The following is an 11,804-nucleotide window of genomic DNA, read 5'->3' as shown; positions in this document are numbered from 1 at the left end:
TTTTTATCTTCTGCTGAGCTAGTTAACCTGGTTGTCGGGGTGGGGGGACTCCCATAAGAGGATCTATTTACACTTCGAGGAAGAAAACGCTCGCGCTATAGTAACAAAAGGAAGCGCGGAGCGCACACCCATCCCTGAGCAAGACCGCAAAGGGCTTGGCTCTCCCCGCCCCTGCCTGGCCGGCTACTTTTTCGTATCCTGGTTAAATCTGGCAGGGCGGGAAGTTTAGGGCAAGTCTCTCTCTCTCTGCCTGCTGCAACAGCGGCAGGTGGTGTTTCTGTTGTCGGGAGGCGCATCGCAGCCAAACAGTCACATGCGGAAGTCCGGCCGCCTCGATCACTCAGGCTTGAATTGGAACTAGAGACCTGGGAGCCTGAAAGGACGCCCCAAAGCAGCATGTGGCGGAGGGGTTCCCTCCGACACAGCTCCTGAAGTTCGGTTAGCGGGCGAGGGAGTCGCAGATCGGAAGCTAGGAGCGCTCGCCTCCGGGGCCTGTTGAGCGAGAGGAGCGCCGATCTCCCTCCACCATGCCGGTAAGAGGGCAGAACTGCAGGTCGACTTGTGCGCAAAGATTAGCCGGAGGGGCAGCCCTAACTGGCTGAGCCACTTCGGAGACTCCCGCTAATGCCGGGCGAGTTGTCCCTTCACTACCTGTGGATTGGGGTCCAAGGATCCTACAGGTTCGAAAACAGGGCGGTGTGCGGTGCCAAACACTAACGATTTGAGATTTCGTTTTAGTTTGGCAGGGACGGAAGTGGCGAATGGGATAAAGAAGGAACTCCCGCAGCTAAAATGAACTGCGTTTGGCCCTTCAGGTGTACCTTCCGATACCTTTAGATTGTTGCGTGCCAGTAGGCACCTGCAAGACCGGAATTAAGCTCAACTTAATTGAGCTTATCCGATAAATCCCACAGAACCTTGTCGGAATTATATCTGAGAGCAGACACGTTTCTTGAGCCTTTTCGGTCTTCCTTTGCGTCGGATCGAATCCATTACACATTTTGCAAGGATTTCTTTTCTATGTATTTGTAAGCAGACCTTTCGTGAGCCGGTTTAGAGTAGTGGTTAAGGCATCGCGCTAGGCACTTCCGTTCAACCTTAAGCTAGAAGGCAGCAATGGCAAACCGCTTCTTAGAAATCTTACCAAGAAAACTGCAAAGGACTCCTTTAGGCAATCTCTGAGAAAGAAGAAAAAAAATAAGCAGAGCAACACATTTGTGAATGGCAACTGTTGGAATCCCACATACACACCCCCACCACTTTCCCCAAAGTTCATGTTCTGGTCATGGCTGAAAATATGATCAATATTTCACTTTTACTTTTACTTAGAAAATTCTTTATTTAGGTTTCATATTACAACTGGAAAATTTTATAGAAAGATACAGTTGGTTTATAATTTAAAAGTATGCAATTGATTGATCATCCCTTGGAGAAAAACCATTGATTATGTTTATAAGGACAAATGCCATAGCTTAGAGGCTAGATTTCACTTGAATTGAAGAGCTATACAGCCCAATCTTACACATGTTTCCTCAGAGTTTGCTGAGTGTTACAAAAGTTTATTAGTTGTTTCACTATTTGATTAGCTACCTATCCTGATTCCAGGGAAGGTGACTGTTGATAAGCTGGAATTTAAAGATGGTTATCCACTCATGCAATTAAAGTTTCCCAAGAGTTTCATACCACTTTAGGCTAAGTTGATCATTTACATCAGAGGCAGGTTCCTGAGGCTAAAGCTGACTCTCTGTTCTGGGCTATCTAATCCTTATTTGATACAGAGCTGCAGGAGCACTCTGAAAATACACCCAAAGTTTATATAACTAGAAATCAGTGTATAAACCCCAGTCTTAGTAGTGTTGTGTTTCCTCTGAACCATCTTTCCGTTAGAAGTATTGGAAACCAAACAGCATTAGAGACCTGGTTGGGCACAGAGGGGCGGGGGTCCCCCTTGTTGAGATGTGCCCACCAGGCTTCCGTGCATTTCATCAGCCGAGGGCCCAAGGTAGGGGTGGCGGTGGCGGTTATTATTAATGAAGGTTTGGAACTGAGGGAGGTCACTGTCCCGCAGATAGCCGGATGTGAGTCTCTCTTTGTGAAGTGGGGTCAGGGGTTGCAGGTGAGCGTACTGATCACGTATCTGGCTCCTTGCCCAAGCTGCTGGAGGTGATAGCCGGGATGGCGGTTGATACCCCCAGACTTATGGTTATGGGGGATTTCAACTTGCCGTCAGTCGGTGAATCATTGGCGGCAGCTCAGGAGTTCATGGCTTCCATGACAGCCTTGGACCTGACCCAGTTAGTTAATGGTCCCACTCACAACGGGGGAAACACACTGGATCTGATTTTTGTCTCTGGACAGTGGCTGAATGATCTAGAATTAGGGGATTTAGTCATCAATCCCCTGTCATGGTCAGATCATTCACTCCTTCGACTCGACTTCAGAACCGCCAACCCACACCGCAGGGAGACGGAACCGATTCGTTGGTTCCGTCCCAGGCGCCTGATGGACCCGGAGAGGTTTCTGACGGAGCTTGGGCCACTTCCTGAGGACCTAGCTCACGGTTCGGCGGAAGAACTAGTCACCGCCTGGGAATGGGCAGTGACGGAGGCTCTGGACCGAGTTGTGCCTTTGTAGCCTCTGACCCGGCATCGATCTCGACCAGCTCCTTGGTATTCCGAGGAGCTGAGAGAGATGAAACGCCAGAAAAGATGCCTAGAGAGTGATTGGAGGGCCAGCCGTTCTGAATCTGATCGAACACTAGTTAGGTCTCATATTCAGACCTATCTAGTGGCGATAAGAGTGGCAAAAAGTGAGTATTTTTCCATTCTTATTGCATCGGCAGATTTATTTATTTATTTATTTTTATTTATTTTATTAAATTTTTATACCGCCCTTCTCCCGAAGGACTCAGGGCGGTGTACAGCCGAAAAAAAATACAGAGTATATACAATTAAAAGAGATTAAAATAAACTATTACTAAATGGCCGGTAATTAAAAGATTTAAAAATTTAAAATATTACTAAAACCCCAATTTAAAATCCACTATTTATGCCAGTCCTGCTTGAATGAATAAATATGTTTTTAGCTCACGACGAAAGGTCCGAAGATCAGGCACTTGACGTAAGCCAGGGGGGAGTTCGTTCCAGAGCGTCGGTGCTCCCACAGAGAAGGCCCTACTCCTGGGGGCCGCCAGCCGACATTGTTTGGCGGACGGCACCCTGAGAAGGCCCTCTCTGTGGGAGCGTACGGGTCGATGGGAGGCATAAGGTAACAGCAGGCGGTCTCGTAAGTACCCGGGTCCTAAGCCATGGAGCGCTTTAAAGGTGGTAACCAGGAACTTGAAGCGCACCCAAAAGACTACAGGAAGCCAGTGCAGACTACGGAGCAGTGGTGTTACATGGGAGCCACGAGCGGCTCCCATTACCACTCGCGCAGCTGCATTCTGGACTAACTGCAGCCTCCGGGTGCACCTCAAGGGCAGCCCCATGTAGAGAGCATTGCAATAATCCAGCCGAGACGTAACCAGAGCGTGAGTGACTGTGCATAAGGCATCCCGGTCAAGGAAGGGACGCAACTGGCGAACCAAGCGAACTTGGTAAAAGGCCCTCCTGGTGACGGCCGCCAGATGTTCATCAAAGGACAGCCGACCATCCAGGAGGGCGCCCAAGTTGCGAACCACCTCCTTTGGGGCCACTAACTCGCCCCCAACAGTCAGCTGCGGGAGCAGCTGACTGTACCGGGGTGCCGGCATCCACAGCCACTCCGTCTTGGAGGGATTGAGCTTGAGTCTGTTTCTCCCCATCCAGACCCGTACGGCTTCCAGGCACCGGGACAGCACTTCGACCGCTTCGTTGGGGTGGTCCGGGGTGGAAAAGTACAGCTGAGTATCATCAGCGTACAGATGATAACTCACCCCGAAACCACTGATGACCTCACCCAGCGGCTTCATATAGATGTTGAACAGGGTAGGCGAGAGAATCGACCCCTGAGGTACCCCACAAGTGAGGCCCCTCGAGGACGACCTCTGCCCCCCTGTCAACACCGTCTGCGACCGGTCGGAGAGATAGGAGGAGAACCACCGATAAACGGTGCCTCCCACTCCCAATCCCTCCAACCGGCGCAGCAGGATACCATGGTCGATGGTATCAAAAGCCGCTGAGAGATCTAATAGGACCAAGGCAGAGGAACAACCCCTGTCCCTGGCCCTCCAGAGGTCATCCACCAACGCGACCAAAGCCGTCTCCGTGCTGTAACTGGGTCGGAAGCCGGACTGGAACGGGTCTAGATAGACAGCTTCCTCCAGGTGCCGGGGAAGCTGCCACGCAACCACACTCTCTACAACCTTCGCTAAAAAGCGAAGGTTGGAGACTGGACGATAATTTCCCAAAATAGCTGGGTCCAGGGAAGGCTTCTTCAGGAGAGGTCTCACCACCGCCTCCTTCAAGGCGGCGGGGAAAACCCCTTCAACCAAAGAAGCATTTATAATCCCCTGGAGCCAGCCTCGTGTCACTTCCTGAGCAGCCAGTACTAACCAGGAAGGACACGGGTCCAGTAAACACGTAGTTGCATGCAACCTCCCCAGCAACCTGTCCACGTCCTCGAGAGCCACAGAATCAAACTCATCCCAAATAACCTCAACAAGACGAGTCTCTGCCACCTCGGCTGAATCATCGCAATCATGGTCCAAGCCATCACGAAGCTGAACGATTTTATCGTATAGATAACCGTTAAACTCCTCGGCTCGACCCTGCAGGGGGTCATCCCGTCCCTCCTGTTGAAGGAGGGAACGGGTCACCCGAAACAGGGCGGCCGGGCGGTTATCTGCCGATGCAATGAGGGTGGAAACGTAGGAACGCTTCGCCTCCCTCATTGCCACTAGGTAGGTCCTAGTAAAGGACCTCACTAGTGTCCGATCAGCCTCGGAACGGCTGGACCTCCAAACACTCTCTAGGCGTCTTCTCCGGCGTTTCATCTCTCTCAGCTCCCCGGAGAACCAGGGAGCCAATTGAGATCTACGCCGGGTCAGAGGCCGCAAAGGCACGACACGGTCCAAAGCCCCAGCCGCGGCCCGTTCCCAAGCCGCAACCAGTTCTTCAGTCGTGCCGTGGGTAAGATCCTCAGGAAACGGCCCAAGCTCCGTCAGGAACCTCTCCGGGTCCATCAGGCGCCTGGGACGGAACCAACGCATCGGCTCCGTCTCCCTGCGGTGGTGAGCAGCGGTTCGAAAGTCTAGGCGAAGGAGAAAATGATCTGACCATGACAACGGTTCTTTCACTATATCTCCTAAATCCAGATCATTTACCCACTGACCAGAGATAAAAATCAAGTCTAGCATGCCTCCCCCGATGTGTGTAGGGCCATCAGTTATTTGAATCAGGTCCAAGGCCGTCATGGAGGCCTGGAACTCCTGAACCACTGTTGATGACAGGCCGGCCGATGGCAAGTTGAAATCTCCCAAGACCAAAAGTCTGAGAATCTCAACCGCCACGCCAGCAAGCACCTCCAGTAGCTCAGGTAGGGCTGTAGTCATGCAGCAAGGAGCCAGGTACGTGATCAACAACCCCATCTGATTTCGATGGCCCCACTTCACAAGGAGGGATTCACAGCCAGCTATCTGAGGAACAGTGGACTCCCTCGGCTCCAGACTTTCTCTAATCACAACCGCCACCCCCCCACCCCTACCCTGGGCCCTCGGCTGATGGAATGCACGGAAACCCGGAGGGCACAGTTCAACCAGGGGTACACCCCCTTCTGTGCCAAACCAGGTCTCCGTAATGCCCATAAAGTCCGCGGATTCCCTCTGAATCAGATCACAAATCAGGGGAGCCTTATTAACCACGGACCAGGCATTGCAGAGCATCAGCCGTAGACCCAAGCTAAGAGGATCTTGACCATCCGGGGAACGAGTGAGGACTGGGGGGCTGGAGCACGTGATCGCCTTTAAACATCGACCACGTGCTCCCAAAGAACGATACAGCCCCCTGCCTCCGCCATATCTGCCTCTCCCACTTACCGTACAGATGGAATGGTACTCTTTGCTCTGTTCAGACCCCTCCCCCCTCTCTTCGGACCAGCTAAAATAGTGTCGTGAGCACGCGCTAGGACTGGACATACCCTCCCCGACGGGTTTCCCCCAACACCCGCCCTTGCCCTCCCCCCCTTTAAAAGTTCCCTGTTTAAAAATCCCCAAAGGCTCTTCCTCGACGCATGCCATCTCTGTGGATCCCAAGACCCGTCATTAAGATAGGCCCTCGATAACGTGGAGGGCCATTTCTGCGAGGCGGAGGACCCTCGCAGATGATGGAGTTCAGCCGAAGAGTAAATCATAACTCGAATCAGGCATAAATGGCGCAATGTGTCTCTCATCCGTAGAAGATGGTAAAGCAGTCATATTTGGGTTGATGACATAAGACCCACAGATGACATAAGACCCACAGATGGTAAAAACGATGGACAATTCTCACACGGAATCCTCTTTCCAGATGTTAAAATAGCCGGTGCCAGCATCCTCCCCCTATAAACACCATACACCCCCAAAAAGGTATGTAGGAGAGGAGGGGGAGGAACCCAAGATAGGGCTGATCGTAACTTGGACTAGCCAAAAAGCTAACCCAGAGCCCACGCGTGATCTTAAAGCGTTCCTAATAGGTAGCCCCAGCTACCCCCATCCACTCTCCAGAAATCCGAAGGGGGGGGAGACTTGCTCCAGAGTCTAAACTCCCCAAGTCAGAGTCCTGAGTTCGGGGGGGGGGAAGGAAGGAATATCCACGGAGAAATAACTAGTCCATCGCCGAATCACAGCAGGAACGACCCGGCCCAAGGCAGTCCAACCAGTCCAGAAAGTGTCCAAGGGAAGGGGAACGAGGAGGAAGGAGTCTACTGCCATTTCCACCGCCGGAAAGGCTCCGACGCCATCCAAATCCACAACGGACGTCCTCGCCATCACCGTCGCGGCCATGGCCATGCCCCCCCCACAACAATTTCCGCTCCATACAGGACCACGCTGGGGCTCCTCGATTGTATCTCCACCGTTCCCAGCGAAAAGTAGAGACTGGGCAGAAAACCCCTCTCGCTACCAATGCTGCCGTCACACTCCCCCCCGCAGCAAAAAGTTCGAAAGCAAGCTGCCGGGGGAGTAGGCTGGAATAGGCCGATATAGGCCGGAACGCCAGCCTGGAGAATGGGCCGAGGTAGGCCGAGGTAGGCCAAGACGCCGCCCCGCCCCACACAAAGATGGCCGCCACCATTTCGCTGCCGTTTGGCTCCTGGCTCGGTGCTCGGCAGCCACGGAGTTCTCAGGGGCAATAAACCCCTCTCGTGGCTGCCGGGACGATCTCCCACCCGGCCAGGGGACCCAGGCAGCCCAGGTCGTCCGCCAGCTGCATCTGCGAACAGAGAGAATGCAGCCTTGCCGCTCCGAGAGCCGGTTAGTCGTCCATCTTGGACATGCGCAGAACCTTGTTAAGCCCAGCCGCCCTGTTTAGGGTGACTCGCTCCCTACTTCATCAGGGAGCTCGGGAGGACCCCTTGCAGGGTCATGCTGAGGATTTTGGACAATATCTGCACGATAAAATTGCTCAGATTCGGGATGGGCTGGACTCCGATTGGGTAGATGCAGGTGGGATGACGGAGGCCGTTCTTGGTGAGGTTATCTGGGATGAATTTGATTCTGTGGCTCCCGAGGACATGGACAGGATACTGGGGAGGCTGAATTCGACCACATGTTTGTTGGACCCGTGTCCCTCCTGGTTGGTACTGGCCACACAGGAGGTTACACGAGGCTGGCTACAGGGAATTGTTAACGCTTCTTTGATGGAAGGTGTCTTCCTGTCCACCTTGAAAGAGGCGGTGGTGAGGCCCCTTCTCAAGAAGCCTTCCCTGGATCCAGCTATTTTATCGAACTATCATCTTGTCTCCAACCTTCGTTTTGTGGCGAAAGTTGTCGAGAGTATCGTGGCACGACAGCTTCCCTGGTACCTGGATGAAACTGTCTGTCTAGACCCATTCCAGTCCGGTTTCCGACCTGGGTACAGCACGGAGATGGCCTCGGTCGCATTGGTGGATGATCTCTGGAGGGCTCGGGACAGGGGTTGTTCTTCTGTCCTGGTCCTATTAGATCTTTCAGTGGCTTTTGATACCATTGACCATGGTATCCTGCTGCGACGGCTGGAGAGATTGGAAGTTGGGGGCACCGTTTTTTGGTGGTTCTCCTCCTATTTCTCTGACCGGACACAGACGGTGTTGGCAGGGGGGCAGAGATTGGCCGCGAGGTGCCTCTCATGTGGGGTGCTGCAGGGATCGGTTCTGTCGCCTCTCCTGTTCAACATCTATATGAAGCCGCTGGGTGAGATCATCCATGGTTTTGGGGTGCAATATCATCAGTACACTGATGATACTCAGCTGTACATTTCCACCCCTGACCACCCCAACGAGGCTGTTGAAGTGATGTCCCGGTGTCTGGAGGCCGTGCGGGTCTGGATGGGGAGGAACAGGCTTTGACTCAATCCCTCCAAGACTGAGTGGCTGTGGATGCCAGCATCCCGGTACAGCCAGCTAGTTCCATCGCTGACTGTCGGAGCTGAGTCATTGGCCCCCATTGAGAGGGTTCGCAACTTGGGTGTTCTCCTGGATGCTCAGCTGTCGTTAGAAGAACATATGACGGCCGTTGCCAGGGGAGCTTTTTATCAGGTGCGCCTGATACACCAGTTGCGCCCCTTCATAGACCGGGATTCCCTATGCACGGTCACTCATGCCCTCGTCACTTCCCGCCTGGACTACTGTAACGCTCTCTACATGGGGCTCCCCTTGAAGAGCACCCGGAGGCTCCAACTGGTCTAGAATGCGGCTGCGCAGGTAATAGAGGGAGCTACTCGTGGCTCCCATATAACATCTCTCCTGCACAAGCTGCACTGGTTGCCGGTGGTCTTCCGGGTGCAATTCAAGGTCTTGGTTACCACCTTTAAAACGCTCCATGGCATAGGACCGGGCTATTGACGGGACCGTCTGCTGCCGCCGATAGCCTCCTACCAACCTGTGCGCTCACACATGGTCTCCTCAGGGTGCCGTCAGCCAAACAATGTCGGCTGGCGACCCCCAGGGGGAGAGCCTTCTCTGTGCGAGCACCTACCCTCTGGAATGAGCTTCCTCTGGGGTTACGATTACTCCCCGACCTCCAGACCTTCCGCCGTGAACTCAAGACCTTTCTGTTTTACTGCGCAGGGCTGGCCTAATATACTACGGTTTTTAATTGGGGCTTTTTATCATTTCTTTATTATAGTTTTAAATGGGGTTAGCCAAATTGAATAAGATTTTTAAAATGTTTTTAATTCTATTTATAAATTTGTTTTTATGTTGGCTGTAAACCACCCTGAGTCCTTCGGGAGAAGGGCGGTATAAAAATCAAATAAATAAATAAATAAAATAAATAAATTATTATACATTGTATTTATGCAACCTACTAAGGTATAATTTTTTTTGAGCATAGTTTATGGAATATAACAAAATGACTGGATCACAAGATCATAAATCCAGTGGGTCTTATGTGCCCTTCTCACCTGCTTTAAGACTACCATATCTGCAAAAATCCAGATGCTCAATAGATGGCAACAAAGTTAAGCATAAACAGGTATTCCATGCTTAATGGCTGGTTGTTTTACAATCATTTGGATTTACGATGGCCACAGAACAGGTACTTTAGAGCCCATAAACCACCTCTGGTCATCATAAAGGGTTGTGCTGCCCTGCAGTCACATGACCACAAGTTGGGTTGTCAACTTTATGACCTGTCAAGGCATTCCATGGTCATGTGACCATGATTTATGATTTTTTTTCTTGTTTAGATTATCCTCTAGAACAGTATTTCTTAAACTTCTCTGAATTCTTTCTCATTTTTTAAATTTATGGAGGACCCCAAAAGAGATTAAGGTGGACGTTAAACTGCTCTCCCCCATGGATTACAAACATATAACACCTAGCTTCCTGTTAATATGCTAACACACAGGGTAAATATTCTAAAATGCAAAGGATAAATACTGATTCAACAATTTTCCAGTTTATCTACAGGGTGGATTGTAAATCGGATTCTGCCTGATCAAATTACAGTGGTTTATAGAACAGTATAATAAAAAAGTAGTGTGTGTTTTCCATTTTCAGTTTCTCTTTTTATTATTTTAATCATCTTTGAGCCACCATTTCATAAGTCTTTCATTTTGATTGTTAAAAATAGGTCCATCCTGCATATAAGGTTTGGACTGTGTTTTGAATTTCAATTAATTTAACACATTTTAGCAGATCTTGGTCCTTTCAGTCACAGACAGAAGAAATATATTTAATCTTGAATAGAAATTGGGTTCAAATGATATACTGAAATGATGAAAAGTTTTCAAGGTGATAATAATTCATAAAGTAACCTTTTAAAATACAATTGTTATGGAAACTGATGAACAGTGTCGAAGTAAAAACTCCAGGCAACTAAAACATCTACTATATTTTGTGCTTTAGAGACAAAGTAGGCAAAATATTGAATTATCAAAAATCATACATTTGCTGAATAATTGAGAAAACCAGATAATATCTTTAAGAAGTCTATATTCATTGATTATAGAAGGACTTTTGATTTTGTTAATCATGTCCAACTATGGAATGTTCGTAGGAAAATGGGAGTCACAAAACATCAAATTGTCTCATGTGAAACTCAAACCCAGGACAGGAAACAGACTGGCTCGGTTGTGTATTCTCTCCTTTTTTTTATTATGTTCATATTCTGAATGTAAACAGGGGGAAGTTGGATAAATATAAAGAATGTGATTTTAATATTGGAGGAAGAAAAAAGAATAACCTGTCCGATGCTGATACAATTACTCTGATAGCTGAAAATACAAATGATTTGCATGTTCTAATACTGAAAGTCAAGGAGTATAGTAGGAAATGGGATTAAAATTAAATACAGATAGTCCTCGATTTATGACCACAATTGAGCCCACATTTTTTGTTGGTAAGTGAGACATTTGTTAAGAGAGTTTTGCCCCATTTTACAACCTTTCTTGCCACATTTGTTAAGTGAATCACTGCAGGTGTTAAATTAGTAAGACGGCTGTTAAGTGAATCTGGTTTTCCCATTGATTTTTCTTGTCAGAAGGTCGCAAAAGGGATCAAATGACCTTGGGACACAGGAATGGTCATAAGCATGAACCAGTTATCAGGCATCTGAATTTTGATCACATGATCATGGGGATGCTACAGAGATTTGTAAGTGTGAAAAGTGGTCATAAGTTACTTTTTCTCAGTTTATTTATTTATTTATTTTGTCACAACAATATATATAAGTATCATACAGAAAAGATTATATAATGTATAAACATATATATTTATATATATGTTTATATGTATAGTTCCATTGCAAGTTTGAACAATCACTAAATGAACTGTTGTAAGTTGACGATTACCTGTACAAATAAGAGCAAACTATTGAGAGCAAACATAGCAGCCAATCTAAGGACTGATAATGAAGACCTTCTGGTGGACCTTTTGACTTTTAGGATGATCTATCAGCAGTAAAGGAAAAAAACATACTAGGCACTAGTATAGTTTGGTGGAGTGGCCATGAAGGCCTTGGAAAAAATACTCAGTTGTTGTGATGTCTCTATACCTACAAAGATCAGAGTCATTTAAGCAATAGTTTTCCCTGTGACATTCTATAGAAGTGAAAGTTGGACTTTGAAGAAGTAAGACAGAAAGAATATTAAAGCCTTTGAATCCTGTGTTGGGGAAGACTCCTAAAAATACCATGGGTAGCTAAGAAAAAA

The 11,804-nt window shown here is 48.9% G+C and overlaps 1 protein-coding gene across 2 annotated transcripts in view; it reads left to right on the top strand.

Moving 5' to 3' along the window:
- Positions 1–216: 216 nt before the first annotated feature.
- ANO9 (anoctamin 9) overlaps positions 217–11,804 on the top strand; it is an 86,100-nt gene continuing 74,512 nt past the window's right edge. The window contains exon 1 of one of the 2 annotated variants that reach the window (XM_058156391.1): positions 217–533. Coding sequence is in view for 1 of the 2 variants with exons in the window: in XM_058156382.1 (XP_058012365.1) it covers positions 528–533 (6 nt within the window). In the remaining variant the exon portion in view is untranslated. The remainder of the gene's footprint in view (positions 534–11,804) is intronic. The other variant, XM_058156382.1, reaches the window with a different exon arrangement.

Source organism: Ahaetulla prasina, chromosome 1 (assembly GCF_028640845.1).
Source record: "Ahaetulla prasina isolate Xishuangbanna chromosome 1, ASM2864084v1, whole genome shotgun sequence".
Classification (NCBI taxonomy): Eukaryota; Metazoa; Chordata; class Lepidosauria; order Squamata; family Colubridae; genus Ahaetulla; species Ahaetulla prasina.
Note: the sequence above shows the minus strand (reverse complement) of the source record. Positions and strands in the feature narration are given on the sequence as shown.